The sequence below is a fragment of the Colobus angolensis genome, unplaced genomic scaffold (genome assembly GCF_000951035.1).
Source record: "Colobus angolensis palliatus isolate OR3802 unplaced genomic scaffold, Cang.pa_1.0 Scaffold72, whole genome shotgun sequence".
Taxonomy (NCBI): Eukaryota; Metazoa; Chordata; class Mammalia; order Primates; family Cercopithecidae; genus Colobus; species Colobus angolensis.
In genome coordinates, this window is record NW_012120932.1 from 6,267,326 (window position 1) to 6,285,792 (window position 18,467).

At 46.5% G+C, this 18,467-nt stretch overlaps 1 protein-coding gene across 7 annotated transcripts in view; it reads left to right on the forward strand.

Annotated features, from left to right (window-relative positions):
* The window catches only part of PTCH1 (patched 1), a 76,297-nt gene that overhangs the window by 28,170 nt on the left and 29,660 nt on the right, over positions 1–18,467 (forward strand). For all 7 annotated transcript variants that reach the window (XM_011927509.1, XM_011927508.1, XM_011927511.1 and 4 more), the window contains exons 3-12: positions 4,266–4,455; positions 7,948–8,017; positions 8,111–8,202; positions 9,551–9,749; positions 10,047–10,168; positions 10,981–11,128; positions 11,939–12,070; positions 12,428–12,583; positions 13,267–13,365; positions 13,963–14,088. In XM_011927509.1, the coding sequence (XP_011782899.1) occupies positions 4,266–4,455; positions 7,948–8,017; positions 8,111–8,202; positions 9,551–9,749; positions 10,047–10,168; positions 10,981–11,128; positions 11,939–12,070; positions 12,428–12,583; positions 13,267–13,365; positions 13,963–14,088 (1,334 nt within the window). The remainder of the gene's footprint in view (positions 1–4,265; positions 4,456–7,947; positions 8,018–8,110; positions 8,203–9,550; positions 9,750–10,046; positions 10,169–10,980; positions 11,129–11,938; positions 12,071–12,427; positions 12,584–13,266; positions 13,366–13,962; positions 14,089–18,467) is intronic.

Here is an 18,467-nt window from a genome sequence, read left to right on the forward strand (position 1 = left end):
CAAAGCAGGTAAATATTACCCATAGCCCAGCCAGGCATGGTGGCTCACGCCTGTAATCCCAGCACTTTGGGAGGCCAGGAGGGCAGATCACAAGGTCAGGAGATCGAGACCATCCTGGTTAACACAGTGAAACCCCATCTGTACTAAAAATACAAAAAATTAGCCGGGCGTAGTGGCGGTGCCTGTAGTCCCAGCTACTCAGGAGGCTAAGGCAGGAGAATGGCGTGAACCCGGGAGGTGGAACTCACAGTGAGCCAAGATCGCGCCACTGCACTCCAGCCTGGGCGACAGAGCGAGACTCCGTCTCAAAAAAAAAAGAATAAAAACAAAGTTATTCATAGCCCACCACACAGCAAAAATGGCTATTAACTTGGTTCCCTATACCTACATCTACATAACTGGATTTAATAGTTATTTTCTTCTGCACTATTTCATGAACATTAGATTAGTTTTAAAATGCATTAGGACTTTGATCCTGAAAATGGAAAAGAGTCATGCCTGAAATCCCAGCACTTTGGGAGGTGAAGGCAGGAGGATTATTTGAGCCAAGGAGTTTGAGACCAGCTTGAGCAACATAGTAAGGCCCCCGTATCTACCCAAAAAAATGAAAAAGTGGCTGGGCATGGTGGTGTGTGCCTGTAGTTGCAGTTATCTGGGGGCTGGGGGGAGGAGGATCGCTTAAGCCCAGGAGGTTGAGGCTGCAGTGAGCTGTGATTGTGCCCCTGCACTCCAGCCTGGGCAACAGAGCAAGACCTTGTCTTTAAATAAAGAGAAGAAAAAGAAAGGAGAAACCTATTTCTCCAAGACCACGACCTTCATCTCAATCATCTAAAATGGGTTCTGTGGAGCTTCCTGGGCTCAAAGCTTCACACTTAGGGACGATAAGGAAGACAGCAAAGTAATGAACAGCTTTCAGCTGACATTCAGCAGTGATTTAGGATAGGTGTTTGCTAGGGTAGCAAATGTCAGACGAGTCTGTAAAATTGCTCTATCCTGAAGGGTTTGTGTTTCTGGCAGCTTGTTCCAGAGCGTGTTGGGTGAATACTGATGTCAGAATATATGAGTGTCATGTACTTTATGACGCAGTAATACCCAAGAAGGGGCTGAGTCTACCAGTGCACGTGGTAAATGACACAAGACTTAATGACAGTCTCAGCAAGCTCCACCACACTTGCCTCCCTTCTCTCCCTGCAATAAACCAAACCTGGGGCCTTTGCAGTTGCTGGTTCCTCTACTCAGAACGCTGTTCCTCCAACTTTTCAAAGTCACCTAAATGTTGTTTCCCTTTAGGTCTTCCCTGCTATCCCATTTGAAGTAGCTTTTCCCCTTCCCCGCCACCCAACATGGCATCACCATCTTCGTTTTCTCCATCACACTTGTGCTATGAAGGTATCTTACTGCTTTGCTTGGCCGTTGCCTGTTCCCTTCACTGGCCAGCACGCCTCTTGGAGAGAGACCACGCTGACTGGTTTTGTCCACCACATCTCCACTGCCTCTGACAGAGTACCCACCCACAAATGCTTGCTGGATGAATGAATCACGTTACGGCTGTTGGTCAGATAAAATGCATGGCAACCAAACGTCATTAAAGTTTTTAAATCATTTTGCAAAACGTTCATATTTGGTTAAACGTAAGATGAAAGATTAGATAAAATATGACCGTGTAATATGTAAAAGTGAATTGAATTGAACAGTACATATGGCAGAGGTGGTTGAGAAAACTGTAGACGTCAGAGTCTCAACTCCTGTTGCTTGGCCACCCTGTAGCAATAGTCTTGGTTGAAACATCATGTTGGCAAAATATTTATGTTCATCACTAGAGCAAAGAGATGGAGGAGCGAAAAGTTTTACAATTCCAGAGAAAGGCCAAATCTATACCTTTATTAAAATGTTTGTGTCAATATACGTCTTAAAACATCTAAAAAGGGGACACGATGGAGACTCTGGGATACATTTTATATCTTGTAGAAAATAAGTGCCATTTCCGAAACACCCTGTGTTTCCATTATGAGGTTGGTCTGGAAGAATATGGTAAAAAGTTCTTAGCAGCACAAACTTTGTGTTTGGTTTTGCTATTTTTGTGCACACTGCACTCGGGTCACTTTGAGGGCTGTATAGTTAACAGGCATCTGCTCTGCTGAGGCCTGATGGGCAGAATCCTACTGAAGCCAGGCTGTCTGTCATGGACTGCTCCTCGCTGTAACAGCACCCAAACCACCATCCTAAGCCGGGGCGGGGGGGGGGGGGGTCTGTGCTTTGTCGCTGTTTTTTAATTTCATGGGTTTAAGTCACCTGATACTCTAAGCGTCAGTAAATGTGCAGAGAGTACTACTTTGTAAGCAGAATGAAAAACCACGCCCATGCTCATGTTTGAGGAGGCAGGAAAAAATGGGAATGACTTCTAGGTTTGTGGCATGAGATGTGGTAACACCAGGAAAAAAGAAGGGGTGAGCAAAGGCTGTGCGTTGAGCTCCTTGATGGGCAGCTCTGCAGCTGTGACCTCTGGCCTCATAACTGGCTTTTTAGTCTCATATAACTTCTGCACCTCTAGGGGATGTGGGCTGGCTCAGATTCAGTTAACTGGTTGGAAGTCTGCGTGGTGTTAAGTACTGTGCTTTGTGCTAGAGTGAGCAGGCCCTGCCTTCAGGCAGCTTTCCCGGGGCTCCCAGAAAAGGGCAGCCGAGTAGGGAAATGCTTCTCTGTGCCAGCTGTTGCCCAGTGTTTTCCCGTGATTTTTCCTTAACTTCACATCGATTGCAAGGCCCTCGGCCATCCCCCCTGGCATTTTTCAAAGTTTTCTGCACACAGAAGTCTTATTCCTTTTTATTAACCAACTGATACATTCCTCCCTCCTTCCCGACCCCACACGCAGCATGTTAAACCTCACCTCATGGGGCTCCTGGCCTTGGCATCTGCGTGGACCTGCACAGAGGGTGCTGCCAGGCGGTGAATTTGTACTGGTTTTCCTAATGAGGGCATTATTTGCTTTTTAGCCTGCCCCCTTGTTTATAAAATATGCCAAGAGAACTAAACAACCCGCTGTTCCCAGTCCTTATTTACTTGTCCAAACCAAATGTTTATGTCCTTGAATACTAAACTTGAAGAAAAAGGATTCCTCCTCGTGGGAAAGCCATGATCACTGAGTTTTTTCTAAACTGTCGCTGCAGGCCTGCTTTTCAGTCAACATGCAACTTCTTAGTGACTTTAGGAACAATTCAGACCCGCTTCCTTTGCCCTAGAGAATGGGGTGGGGGAGCTCTAGGTTCCTGGGTCTGTAACTGTTGCTATCTCCCTGAGACACCTCCCGGCCCAGGTGCAGCATTCGGAGTTTGGCTTGGCCCAGAACCATTCATTGAACATAACGTTGGGCCTAAGGATGTATAAAGGAGAGGAAGAGAAAAGGCGGTTGGCAGTCACAGGGATGATGGTTTTCTTTGTCACCTGTGCCTGCGCTGGCTTTGGGCATGCGCCGTGCTGGCCAGCTTGCTGGAAAGCCGGGTTGGTGTGAGGCAGGACTTCTCAGCCTGGGCAGCAGGTTCAGGATCACCTGGGACACTTCCGGAACACAGGCTGCTTGCCCCCAGCTGACTCCGAACCTGGCATCTGTGTTTTCTGGATGCTGACCAGGTGAGTCTGATGGAACCAGGTTCCAGGGACTGCCCATGATGGCTGTGGCTAATACATTTTGTTCCTCTCAAGTGGAATTTCCCCATGGGCATCTGACTTGAATCACTTTATCTTCTCCTGGCAAGTTTTGTGCTGAACACACACTTGTCACCTGTCCTTGTTTCTTTTTCCACGAGGAGAAACATTTCCTTGTTACCTTTGCCAGATTACTTAGGAGAAGAGTGTAAATTGAAGCCATTTATCTTGAAATGTGCTGCAGGGGCACGTTGTTTATACAAGTGAAAGAAATTGTAACAGGGTTATTTGGTCTGGTCTGCAAGGAAAAGGTGTCTCAAGTTTTCCTTTCTGCTCCCCCCTTCTGCTCCCCCTTTCTGCACATAGTATATTAGTTAGAATTAGGTTTGCATCTGTGACAGGCGGGACAGCCATTAATGGGCTTAGTGAGTATTTTTTATATTTACTATTGGTAAAGTTAACAATGCCATTAATAATAAAGTGAATGTTACTGCTCACACATCAGCCAGTCTCATGACCAGAGTTCATCTATTGTGTATCCTGTGGCAGGTAGTCAGATAACAGATAAAACATGAGTTTGCAGTGATTTTGCTATTCTAATTAAACCTGTACATGTTTGTCAGTTGGAGGACGAGTAAGTCGTGAATTAAATTATACTCGCCAGAAGATTGGAGAAGAGGCTATGTTTAATCCTCAACTCATGATACAGACCCCTAAGGAAGAAGGTGCTAACGTCCTGACCACAGAAGCACTCCTACAGCACCTGGACTCCGCGCTCCAGGCCAGCCGTGTCCACGTATACATGTACAACAGGTAAGGCCCACCGCGCCCACCTACTGACGAGCAGCAGGTAAGGCGGTGGGAGAAGGCTGCTGGTTTAGGTCCTGTTATTTTAGTAAATGGAGTTGCCCTGGAAATGCACCTGGATTATTAGTTCAAATAGCTTTGCAATGAAAGGATTTTTTTCGTCTTGATTTGTTTCTCAAGTTTGGTAACAAAGCAAGTGCATTACTTTATAATGTATTGCCAGTAAGTATCTTGGCACTGTCCCCAAATGAAGATGCCCCTGAGCCAGGTGGGGTGTATACACCAAGGCTGTAAGATGTTTCATTGCTTAAGAGATTTTCGGAGCAGTGATATTTTGAATTGCCCTTAGTGAACTTACAAACAATGCAAAAAAGAAGAGCTGTTTCTTGTGACTTTGTACTCGTGGTTATTTTGTGTCACACAGCGTGTTGGGGGCTGAGCCACCATGGGAATTGTTGCTGACACCTTTTTATATTTTTTTTGAGACAGAGCCTCACTCTGTTGCCCAGGCTGGAGTGCAGCAGTACAGTCTCGGCTCACTGCAACCTCTGCTTCCTGGGTTCAAACAATCCTCATGCCTCAGCTTCCCAAGTAGCGGGGACTAGAGGCACCCGCCACCACGCCTGGCTAATTTTTGTATTTTCAGTAGAGATGGGGTTTCACCATATTGGCCAGGCTGGTCTCGAACTCCTGACCTCAAGTGATGATGCGCCCACCTCAGCCTCCCAAAGTGCTGGGACTACAAGTGTGAGCCACCATGCCTGGCCCGCTGACACCTTTTGAAAAAGTCATCTTTTAGCATCATATTGCTGATTTCACAATGCTGTGAGTAGAGTAAAGCATTAGGAAGAGTTCAAAACTCGGTCGTTTTTCTCATGTATCTAGACTGTCGGTTTGTACAGGGCAGGGGCCACCTCTCGCCTGTTTCACCCCAGCATTGAGAACAGAGTGGGCATTCAGTTTGTTGATTGCTATTGACGTTGGCATCACTAAACCCCATTTCCAGGGGACCTCTGAGTTGACCTCACCCAACCCCATTGCCTCCCCTAGGCTTTCAGCACCTCTTCACTGAGGCCTCACTAGTACCCTTTATTTTTCCCAGAAGAGGTGAGGAAGGAGCAGTGTAGGCATATTCGGCAGCCAGGGAGAACCAAAGAAGAGAATAAAATTAAGATTTTTACTTGTCCCTGCTCTAACCTCTGCTTACATTCCAGCTTGACAGGATCCTAGGGACAAGCACAGCCAGGGGCAAGTCACATATCCATATCTTTGGCACATTCTTGTTTGCTGATATGTAACCTGGGCTTATGGTCATGTGTGTTGGTGTCCTCCATGGTCCCCAGAGCAAGATCAGATATATGAATGCAAGGGCCTTAGAAAATGTAAAATCATGTTTCTGCCAGGCAGACTTGCCCTGCTAGTCTGTAACAAGCATTGTAGGGAAGCAATACCCAGTGTAGTTTTGCAGAATGTGAAGTGGCATCTCTGCGGGGAGCCAGGAAATGGGTGTCCTAGGGCCACTGCAAGCATGGCCAGTATTCTTAGTGTTTGTCACCGACACGCTTCAGGAGAAGATGTGAGGGTCTGTGCAATTAAATTACACTCTTAAGCTGAGATGGGTCGAGAGTAATTTTGTGCATTGGAATGAACTTTAAGAACGTGTTGTTCAACCCATCCCATGTTCTAGGTGAGAAAACTGAGAATTAGACTAATTAGAGCATTTGTCCAAGTTCATGCAGTTATGAAATGAGAGAGCCAGGTTTCAAAGCCTTTTTCTGGCTTCAAGCCCGTTAGTTTTTCTAATGCACAATGATGCCCTTCTCAAGCAAGTGTAAATGAGAGTTGATCAAGTAATATAAACTGAGAACCAACTCATGCTGGACATTCTATGTTGATGCTATGTAGAATTACAATATAAATATGTCCATGGATGGGTGGATGGGTGGAGGATGGAGGAGAGATGGGTAACTTAGGCACAGCTCTCAAAGAGAGGAAAGACATGAGTATAGACAGACATGGACAGAGCAAACGTGGGCGGTCCCCATGACAGCTGCGCAGGAGATCTGGCCAGCCAGGGCTCTAGAGTTCAGGAGAAAGGGGTCATTTTCAACAAGCTTAACAGGGGGGTGACATTTCAACAGGGCACTGAGAGACAGATAGGAAGGCACAGGGAAGAGGACACAGTAAGCCCCTGGGGTGAAGACAGTCCTGCCTTAGGAGGCCAATAACAGAGAGTTGGGAGGGAGGTTTTTACTTTTTTTTTTTTTTCTTCCCTTGGACTTTTCCATCCCCACCGCTTTCAAATTTTCTCTTTTCTTTTTCTTCTTCTTTTTTTTTTTTTTCAGTTAGACTGATCTCCCTAACACACTTGGAAAGGTATGGGCATATATAATGCTTTCTTAGAGACAATGAAGCTCCAGATTAATTTTGTTTGTTTGTTTGTTTGTTTTTGAGAGATGGGATCTTGCTCATCTAGGCTGGAGTGCAGTGGAGCAATCATAGCTTACTGCAGCCTCGAACTCCTGGGCTCAAGTGATCCTCCCACCTCTGCCTCCCGAGTAGCTGGGACTATATACATGTGGCACCACGCCTGGCAATTTGTTTTTCATTTTTTTGTAGAGACAGGGTCACTCTCTGTCGCCCAGGCTGGAGTGTGATGGCACGATCACAGCTCACTGCCTCAGCCTTCCAGGCTCAAGTAATTTCCTGTCTGGAGCTGGGACGACAGGAATGCACCACTGCGCCCAGCTAATTTTTTAAGTTTATTCATTCACTCACTCATTCATTTATAGTAGAGATAGGGTCTCACTTTGTTGCCTAGGCTGGTTTCAAACTCCTGGCTTCATGCTGTCCTCCCGCCTGCACCTCCCAAAGTGCTGGGATTACAGGCGTGAGCTGCAGCACCCAGCCCCAAATTAATTCTTGATCTGTATATTTATTCACATTTCTGTACGATAGGAATAGAAGAGACTGTGAAGTTAGAATTTGACCCACCTGGCACATGTTGTTGTTTATAATATTAATGGTTAAGAGCAGAAGAGTTCATTTTGCACACTGCCTATTCAGGACATGATCTGCCAGTAAAACACCTCCGCACCTGAATGTGTGTCAATACTTTGCAGACCTCATTTAATCCCCACCTATTTTGGATTTGTGATAATTCAGCTGGGCTGCCCTGAAGTTGTTTAATGTATGTAGAAAAGCAGATTAATGGTGTAAACAAGATTATTGGGAGAACACTTAAGAAAACAAGACTTTTCAAGTACTTTGGTAGCATTCATTTACATAAACACCCTACATGTTAATTACGATTGAGTATTATCTATTCATTAAAGCAAGCTTGCTGGGTCTCTACTTGGCAAAAGCTCTGCTCGTTTTGACAGATGCTTAAAAGTGATCGAAATTGCAGTTCTTTTTACATGTTCTATCATTCCGAATTTGCACTCATTTTCTTACCTTCCAGTGAGAAATTTTTGTCTCTGCTTTTCATTTTATTAGGCAGTGGAAATTGGAACATTTGTGTTACAAATCAGGAGAGCTTATCACAGAAACAGGTTACATGGATCAGGTATATTTTCTTCTTGTTGGCAAAAATTTCTCAGGAACACCCCAGTAGTATGCCTTAACCTAACGCATGGCCTCTTCTTTTTAACTTCGACAGATAATAGAGTATCTTTACCCTTGTTTGATTATTACACCTTTGGACTGCTTCTGGGAAGGGGCGAAATTGCAGTCTGGGACAGCGTACCTCCTGTAAGTGTGTGATCGCGCTTTCTGATGTCTGTGACTTCTCTAGGACTCAGTGTTTCTGATGTTGCTTATCATTGCTTGTTCCATTTCGGTTTTGAACAAGAAATAAAAACATTGAAATTCCATGTGCATTTTTTGAGTGAATAGTCGGGGGAGAGGGGATTTCAGCAGAATGTTTTTTCTCTTTTCAAAAAACAGTTCTGTAGGCGTCATTAAATTTCATTCACTTTTACCAACCTATTTATATGCAAATAAAATGCAAATTATTGCAGAGTACGTGTGATTTTTTAACTCTTTAAAATGTTCGTAGTTTCAAAGACTAGGCATTTAGACACTTATTTTTTAAGGAGAGACTTTATTAGTGGGTACACGTCAGAACGAAATATTTTAAGTTTGAGATCTTCCTGTGAAGTAAAATGCTAACCTTTCTTTAGATCACACTAATGGCGTTTAAGGGGAAAATCCAGTATCTGTGAAGGCCACGGCAGGGAACACTTCACCGTTTAGCAGTTGGATGTTATATATACTGCATCATTTAGAGAATAATTGTTAATCAGCATAGACGTTTTCAGTTAATTATGCAAGAGTGAGAGCTTGGGTTATTGTTTCTGTCCTGGCTTGCACATATCTGCAAAAGCAATTTGCAGTGGCCATCCCCTGACCTTCAGTGTACAGTTTTAGATGGGAAATAAGGGGCTTTGTGTTTTCTGGTTGGGAGATTCCGAATAATGACTTCAGCCTGGTTAAGCAGCTACAGTGTGGTTTGAACCACATAACAGGCAGCCAAAAGCCTTTCTGGTCTGTCAACAGCACAAATTCAGAAGTGAGTGTGGGGGGAAGTGGCTGCGATGGTGGTGATGGCAGAGGCCGCAGGGGGCTTGCCCATTCCAGCGCCGGGCTGTCAGACAGCGCTCATAAGTATGGAATTGGTAAAGGTAGCAGAGATCAAATATTTTGATTGATGACATTTACAAAGCATTTATTAGGCTGCCAAGTGCTAATTTGACATTGTGACGCCCTCTTTTTAAAAAAAAAATTTTAATTTTGGATCTGTCTTTTGGCTAATTTTGTCTGTAGATATTAAATATACAATATCAGCAATTAAAGATTGTTCAGTGCCCTCATTAATTTATGAGTCCTCTCTCTGCCTAGCATCTTCAGTCATGAATTATTTTCCTGACCTAAGTTTGCATGCAGATATGCTGGAAAGGAGCATTTGTTTTGATGCCAGAGTCCCAGAATTGCAGCATTGCCAGGAGCCTCAAGGCGGATGCAGTGGGCGCAGCCGTGTTACTTTACGATGGGTTTAGAAGGCTCTTTTCATGGTCTCGTCTGCTGATTTCTTTCGCAGAGGTAAACCTCCTTTGCGGTGGACAAACTTCGACCCTTTGGAATTCCTAGAAGAGTTAAAGAAAATAAACTATCAAGTGGACAGCTGGGAGGAAATGCTGAATAAGGCTGAGGTTGGTCATGGTTACATGGACCGCCCCTGCCTCAATCCGGCCGATCCAGACTGCCCCGCCACAGCCCCCAACAAAAATTCAACCAAAGTGAGTGTCGGCAGTGAGCGCTCTCAGAAGGGGTAGAGAGCAAAACACTTTTTTGTGTCCATTCATCGTTCACTTTATTATTTTCATTTTTAACATTTCATTCTCCACGATCGTCTTTGTCTACGGAACTAAGTTTGTTTATAGAGCTAAATTTTGCTGTAAGATTTGCCATACGCCTCTCATTAGCCTAGCTATTAATGTTCTCTCTGAAACACACAAGCCCTTACACTGGATTTTAACAAGGCATGTGACCTGCCTACTAATTCCCGTAATTATGTGGCTGTCTTTTTATTTTAGCCTCTTGATATGGCCCTTGTTTTGAATGGTGGATGTCATGGCTTATCCAGAAAGTATATGCACTGGCAGGAGGAGTTGATTGTGGGTGGCACAGTCAAGAACAGCACTGGAAAACTCGTCAGGTAAGCCAGCTCCGAAGACAATCTATGCCCTCTAGTCTTCTTCCTTTCCTCAAAAGCCACTTCCCTCCTGACATCAGCAAGTGTATTTGTGTTAATACTTAAACCGTTATCCTTGCTAGCTGGGTGGCGTCATAGAATATTAAGAAATACTAGCAGACTGCAACAGCTTGAAAAAGCACCTTCTGGGGAATTTTTCAAGAATGGATTTGTAGTTTTCATCAAGACTGTAGTTCAGGGTTTCAGGAGATCGGCCCATTATGTAGAGAAGGGGGGCAGGTATAAAGTAGGCCGGGAGACACTGGTCAGAGAGAGTTCATGGTGCAAGCTGCACAGTGTCAGATTGTTAAAGGAAAAGACGAAGAGCCAGCGGCTCAATAAGAATTATCCTTTGTGCACTTGTGGACTCTGGTCAGTCAGGTGTCTGGCGTTTCGTGTAAGATTTCTCCCCTGGGAACGCCGTCGTCTGGGATTTCTGCACAGCGAGTATGCTTCACTGAGCCCGATGTATCTGCTCAAGCTATCTGCTCCTCTCCCCTTCCTGTTTCATGGAATGGAAACTGTGAAAGGAAATTGCCTATTAATTTAATTTTGGGGTCTATCTGTAAAAGGTTTGTAAGGTTACACCTTTAATATGGTACATCAATCTATTAAATAAAATAACCATCCTGGTTCCATTTTAATGGAAACATGTGCTCACGGAGAAGGAAGAGAATTGCAGCCAGTGAGCTGGGGGAGCTGGCTGGGGATTTGAGGCAGTGGAGGCGGCTTCCTGGGCGTACTGATGATGTGCCTTCCCTTGGACTGTGCCACAGCGCCCACGCCCTGCAGACCATGTTCCAGTTAATGACTCCCAAGCAAATGTACGAGCACTTCAAGGGGTACGAGTATGTCTCACACATCAACTGGAATGAGGACAAGGCGGCAGCCATCCTGGAGGCCTGGCAGAGGACATATGTGGAGGTAAACCCGCCTTCGAATCGGCCTGCAGACTCACTGGTTATGCAATTCTTCGTTTTCACCATTATTTAAAACCTTTCTTTCCATTTCGCTTTATTTTCAACATGTTGCAATTCTGGGAACTTGATGGCATGAAAACTTTTTTCCTCTTCTTTGATATTGAAAATCCTAGGATAATATCGAAGAGACTAGTTCTCACTGGGATGCCCGCAGACATGTTTAGTAACCGGTTGTGAACTACAGAACTAAAGCACCTAACAGTGTTTAAAAAACACTTGGTTAGCAAAGGTGTCTGGAAAACATTAGCAAGGCATAGAATCTGTTCACAGCTGCAGGCCCCTTGGCCAGGCCATGTGACAGGAGCTGGTCTTTGTCTCCCAAGCAGTGACCTCTGCCAGGCTGCATGTGACCTTTTAAAAGTGGCCAGCAAGTGAACAGGGGGAGGAGGGACGTACGAATGGGTTGTTTTGGATTAGCGGGGAGCTGATGGGACCGCAAGTAAATTGTGAAGTTACAGAGAAGAGACGAGCAGTCTCAGCCCTGGGGTAAGTACAGCACTCGGAGTGAACGCCAGCAACACCGGCCCTCAGCAGCACCCACTGCCACTGATTAGCCATGGCCCTTGTCCTAAAACAGGGGTCTTTAATGTTAGCCCAAGTTCAGCTTCCCTCCCTGCCCTGGAATCACGTAGAGCTTTTTAAAAAATGCATCAGAAGAAAAGAAGGGCTGGGCTGTGTCGCCTGAGGTCTGTGCCGTCGAGGCTTGGGAAGTGTTCATTGCGTTTGGGCATTTCACCTTCTGTCGTGACTGCAGGTGGTTCATCAGAGCGTCGCACAGAACTCCACCCAAAAGGTGCTTCCCTTCACCACCACGACCCTGGACGACATCCTGAAGTCCTTCTCTGACGTCAGTGTCATCCGCGTGGCCAGCGGCTACTTACTCATGGTAATGCTCCGTGCCGTGCTCCTGGGAGCTGGAGTTCGGTTTGGTGGTTTTAGTCTTTACTTTTCCATGACCGCTCCTGCTTCTTAACTGCTCCTAACATCCACGTGCATCCGGGACAGAGAGAGCGTGGCTTCACCGTGGTTTAAAAGTGGTCGTGTAAAGCGTTTTTCCCATTTGCCGTTGGCCTACCTTTGACTGCTATCATTTTATGTGACGTCCTTGATGTAAAGTTTTGTTGTTGTTGGATTTCATAAGTTCTGCCTTTTGATTTGGGGTGATGGGTGGGGGGAGACATTAGAATCACGACACATTCTAATGTTCGGCTTTTGTTCTGTGCCCCCATTGTTCTGCTTGCAGCTCGCCTATGCCTGTCTAACCATGCTGCGCTGGGACTGCTCCAAGTCCCAGGGTGCCGTGGGGCTGGCTGGCGTCCTGCTGGTTGCACTGTCAGTGGCTGCAGGACTGGGCCTGTGCTCATTGATCGGAATTTCCTTTAACGCTGCAACAACTCAGGTACTAAAGGAGCCATTCATCCGCTGTCCGTTGACAAACGCCCCCTGACCCCCCAGGCTCGGCCCAGCCAGCCTTCTGTGTGTCCTTCTCACCAGAAGGGTCTTGCAGCCTTTTCCACTAGGATGCTACTGGCCTCAGGGAGATGCTGTCTCTTGATGCCATCTGCCCTGAGGGCAGTGGGTAGGAAGTCTGTTGGGCTTACTGGTTAGTAGAGACACTTCGCTGATAGGAATGTATGTCATTGACCAGGGTTGTGGTTCTCCATCTCTGGTGGGCATTGGCGTGGCTTGCAGGGCTTGTGAAAGCTCAGATTGCCAGGCCCCACCCCCAGGGTTTCTCAGTAAGTCTGGGGCTGGGGCTGAGAATGTGTACTTCAGGGCAGTTCCCAGTGATGCTGGTCCACGGACCACACTCTGCAAACCATTGCTTAAATGAGTTAGATTCCTTCTCATTTACTAGCCTAAAAAAATGACAGTACACAGACCTTCGAAGTAGAAACGTGCAAGCTCTCCTGTGAGCTGAAACTGCTAGGCTTTGGGACGTCGGGTGAATTCTTCACCATGAGGTCACGAAGCTCTGCTTTGGGAGCTGTCAGGCGCTGGTGGCAGTGTCCTAACTAGCTTTAGAATCATCTGAATTGGATCTCATGTGTCTAATGCCAGCATCCTTTGTTTTTGCGGTAGGTTTTGCCATTTCTTGCTCTTGGTGTTGGTGTGGATGATGTTTTTCTTCTGGCCCACGCCTTCAGTGAAACCGGACAGAATAAAAGAATCCCTTTTGAGGTAATGCAAAAGCAAAAGACGAGCGCTTTGGGGACATAGCAGCTTCCTCTGTTCCTGAGTATTTGTCCTTTAATTTTCCTCAGTCTGGCCCAGTAAAGATTTCAGTCCCATGTCAGATGATGTGCCACTGGCTGCCAGGCAATGAAATCATCTGGAAGACCCTCCGGACATGCATTTGCTATGAGACGTCCCAAGAGCTGCATTTGGGGTGCCTTTGGGAATACGGGTGTTTATTTTAGTGTGACACTTTACCCCTAGTTGCCATACCTTTCCAGAGCCTGCTTTTGCTTCTCTGGAGATGTCTGTCACTTAGCCATCACCTCGCTCCACTCCCTTTTAAAATTATACTTAAGCGTTAAGTCATTATCTTGCAGCTTTCTGCTCTGGATGGGAATAACCATGAGGAATTCATGACTCTGTAGATAGTACTAAATAATGCTGGTGTTAGGGAGCAAGGCAGGTGGCTCTTTCTCTTTCCCTAATGCCAGCATGATAAGCTACAGTTGTGTTACTCTGCCACGTATCTGCTCACACAATCTGTGCTCCAAGGGGACCCTGTCCAGTGCAGCTCTCAACGCTGTGGTTTCTTATTCCCAGGACAGGACCGGGGAGTGCCTGAAGCGCACAGGAGCCAGCGTGGCCCTCACGTCCATCAGCAACGTCACAGCCTTCTTCATGGCCGCGTTAATCCCGATTCCCGCTCTGCGGGCGTTCTCCCTCCAGGTGAGCTTCTGGTGATGAAGGCTACGGTGATCCTGAGCGGGGCACTGACTTCCAGCATCCCGTATCTGCGGTCTCTGCTAAGGCACTTCAGTTACTTATGAAGTGAAATAGAAATGCCTATGTTTGGCCGGGTGCGCTGGCTCACGCCTGTAATCCCAGCACTTTGGGAGGCCGAGACGGGCGGATCATGAGGTCAGGAGATCAAGACCATCCTGGCTAACACAGTGAAACCCTGTCTCTACTAAAAAAAGAAATACAAAAAACTAGCCGGGCGAGGTGGCGGCGCCTGTAGTCCCAGCTACTCGGGAGGCTGAGGCAGGAGAATGGCGTGACCCCGGGAGGCGGAGCTTGCAGTGAGCTGAGATCCGGCCACTGCACTCCAGCCTGGGCGACAGAGTGAGACTCCGTCTCAAAAAAAAAATTAAAAAAAAGAAATGCCTATGTTTGAGGCTCTGTTTAACTGGGTGGATGCTGCTTTAAGCTTATAACCCTGACACTCCCTCCGAAAAACTCAGCACCTCTGGAGTTTTTCCTTCCTTTCTATCCCTATGAAGCGCAGATGCCTGTTGCCTTATAGAGTGGCCCTGTCCTTTGTACGTGGCTTTCGGGGCTACTCTGCGTCGCCCTCTGGGGTCACCAGTGCTGCAGCCAGCTTCTGGGCCATGCCCTGCTTTCGAACACCACTCCCAGCGCCTGTGCTTACCCCTCTCCCGCTGCCCACCTCATCCCAAACAGGCCACCTTTTCTTTTGCTTTTGCCAAAGCAGCCCCAACCCAAGACAGTATTAAGCTGAGGTCGCATGTCAGACGGCACCGCAGGACCACGGACTGACCAGGCTGCCGTGGAGAGTTTCCTGCAGGGTGCTCCTCGGTGGGCCCTCACTTTCCACCTCCCTTTCCTAAGTTGGCCTCCACAGTCTCTCCTGTCCCCTCTTCTCTTTCCTTTTGGTCCCCTGCTCCCCTCTCAGGCTGCCCAAGCAGATTCACAGTCCCTCTCACTTCCCATGCGGAGCTTCCAGACCAGGCTGTCACCTCCAGAGGCCGTCAGGATACTTTCTAATCAGAGACTCGGCTTCTGTGAATTGTAAGCACGGACAGTTCCCTGGGATGGGGATAGAGCTGTAGTCCTTCTGTGCCTGGAGTAAATTACTGACATTGCCCTTGAGCTGCTTGAAACGCATAGGAATCCTAAAATTAGTTACTGTGGCTGATAAAGCAGAGACTTCACCAGTTTGTGCCATGGTCTTCTGGAGCCCAAAGTGGCCTGGAGTTTTGATATCTCAAGATGTTATTGGGGTTTTGTGAATTAATTTCAAATTTTAAAACCTTGATCGTTTCCCCTTTCTTCTCTGTGTATGATATATAATTCTCAAGCTGGCCAGGTTTTTAAAGGGAACGACATCTGTGTCACTTTTTAGCCTGCTGTTATGATGCCCAGCGCACTCACACAGCTTTACGCTACTCACCAAGAGCTCTTGCAGATGCAAGCAGGAAGAGAAATTGACCAGTCATGCATCTGGTTTCTGTTTATATTTTGTCAATATGTTTAGCTCTTTCCTACTCTTTTACGTTTGTCTTATACGATGAACCAATCAATCACGTATTTCAATGTCATTTCGCTAGATACCAAGAGTCCTGGGCAACTACTGATCCTACTGGGTTTGGGAATCAAGGCATCCTTAGTATTTAGTATGAGGCACAGTTGGATAAAAGATTCTGTGCCAATGTCCGTAACCACCAGCCCCAAAAGAAACACAAAAAGAAAAGAAAACAGGGTTTATTTGTATTATAAATCTATATAGAAGTAAAAATAGTGAATCAATGAATAATGTTCAGATCTGACACTCAAACCAAAGCACAGGACAAGGAAACTCTCTGATTGCTCAGTGGCATGAAGGGTGAGCCAGACTCGTTGCACAGCTGAAGTTGTAGAATGCCTTTCTGCACAGGCGTGCGTCTGCTCAGCACCCTGTGGTACCCCAGTCTCATTTCATGTGCAGCAGGTGCTGGTATTGAGAAACCGTTCTAGAGTCTTTCAGTCGTGGGACCCTGTCTCCCCATTCTCTCTCCTCTCCCCTTCTTTTCTGCTTGCCTTTTTGCTCACTGTCTTTCTGTATCTGCTCACACTCCTTCTTTCCTTCTTTTCTCTCCCATTCTCTCCTCTGCTCTCTCAGTACATACTGATGGCTCATCGAGGCCGACTGTCCTTTAACGACACCCTATGGTGTGGTGGTCTGAAACGCTACATGAGGTTTCCTTAGGAGGAGTAGCCTTGTAGAAAATCCAGTGCGTTAAGTTCTCCCAAGGTAAGCACCTTACAGAGACGAAAATAAGTACTGTTGGTTTTTGTGTTTCTATTTCAAACCACCGCAGCATCACTGTAGAAAATTGCAACTATAGTTTCCAAGAGTTCTCATCTTATTAAAGAATGCCTCCCTGTGACACTGGTTCATTCTCTGTCAAAAAAAAAAAAAAGATTGCTGGGCACGGTGGCTCATACCTGTAATCCCAGCATTTTGGGAGGGCGAGGCAGGCGGATCACCTGAGGTCGGAGTTCAAGACCTCCCTGACCAACATGGAGAAACCCTGTCTCTACTGAAAATAAAAAATTAGCTGGGCATGGTGGTGCATGTCTAATCCCAGCTACTTGGGAGGCTGAGGGAGGAGAATTGCTTGAACCCAGGAGGCGGAGGTTGCAGTGAGCCAAGAGCGTGCCATTGCACTCCAGCCTGGGTGACAGAGCAAGACTCTGTCTCAAAAAAAAGAAAGAAAATGCAAGGAAGAGAGCGAGCTTGCAATGGTATTTGCAGTAGCCGTCAGAAGATTTTCCCTGGTTCTGTTTTAAATGTATTGACCCTCAAATTTAGCCATTCTGTAGCTTCTCTTTCTGTTGGTGAACAGTATCAGGTTTGACTCTGGGTGTTCAGTTGTGTTTATATTTGCAAGATGCTACAAATTAAACTTCAAAAGCGAGTGACTCAAGGTGGTTCTGTCCAATAGTAAAGTTGCAATTACCTTCAGAATTTTCCATATAAAACTCCAATTTTGTAGACTGACCAAATAATTAGATTTTTTTTTTCCACAAAGAAACTGTCTTAAACCTCATCAGCCTCTATCTATCTGCCTAAATGCCACCTCTACAGCAGGCCTCACTGGCACCAGCTGTCATTCTTTGTAATTCACCAGGGCTTGCTGGTAGCCCAGTAGTGTTTATTCCTCAATGAAAACTCGCAGAACAGAACCCCTTGTTGTTCATCTGGTCCAGGAGGGTTCGACTGGAACCTCCTCTGCACGTGTCCCAGCCGTAGCTGCTTTGAGGGGATGGGGCATTTCCTATGAGCACAATAACTAGAATTGATTCACAGTTACAATGTCACCCCCATCATCTTCTCTGGTTTACTTACACTCTCTTGCCTTTGTGACAACCCTTTTCGCTTTCTGAGCAGCCCTTGCTGGTTATTTTACTATTTTGGTGTACATCTGGGAACCTGGCGTTGAGAAAATACTCCCCCATACATGTAGTAGGTTATGAGAAAGTCAGTCAGACGGGACGCTGCTTGGGGTTCTTCTCTCATCCCTTAATTTCCGTCACGGACACAGAGCAAGGTGCCCAGCAGGCTTCTCTGACCGATGAGGCCTGGTAGCCGAGAAGCTCCCCAACCTCTGTGGTGGTGGGTGTGGCTGGCAGGTGCCCATCCCTGCACCCGTGGGGCTCCCTGTGTCACAAACTTCTGCTCTCTTCATCCTCATGAACACCTGTCCAAAACGGGATGCCCAGGGTCTCTTGTCTACGTTCCACTCCTCAATTCTAAACATGACTGATTGTAAAAGCTAAAAGGATTCGGCCCCCAGGATTACATGCTCCTGGAAAATCTCCGTTAGAATCCTACCTGTTCTTCTTGCCATCCCCTGCTGTCTCACAGTCATGTATCCTAACCCCGTCCACAGACATCCTCTCAGTAAGGGACCAGATCTCACAAAACTCCCGGTTCTCGGCTGGGCTGGGGGCTTTGATCTGATTTACTGGATAACCTCAGGCAGGTGACTTGACTGCACTTCGGGGACGTTACCAGGTAATACTGTCAACAGCAGCAGACACCTCCTGCTTGCTGTGAATCAGGCATGAATTGACCTGATCTTCATAGCTTCTCCTTTCTCTTCCCCAAAGTGAAGTGCAAACCCCAGCAGTACTGAGGTGCTTGAGCCGGGTGTCTCCTCTTGCACAGTCTGTGTTTTCTTCACAGGGAGCACCTACCATTCCCCTGCTCCTGACTGACCTCTTTTTCTTTTTTTCTTTTTCTTTTTTCTTTTTTATTTTTTTTGAGGTGGAGCCTCACTCTTGTTGCCCAGGCTGGAGTGCGGTGGTGCGATCTCAGCTCA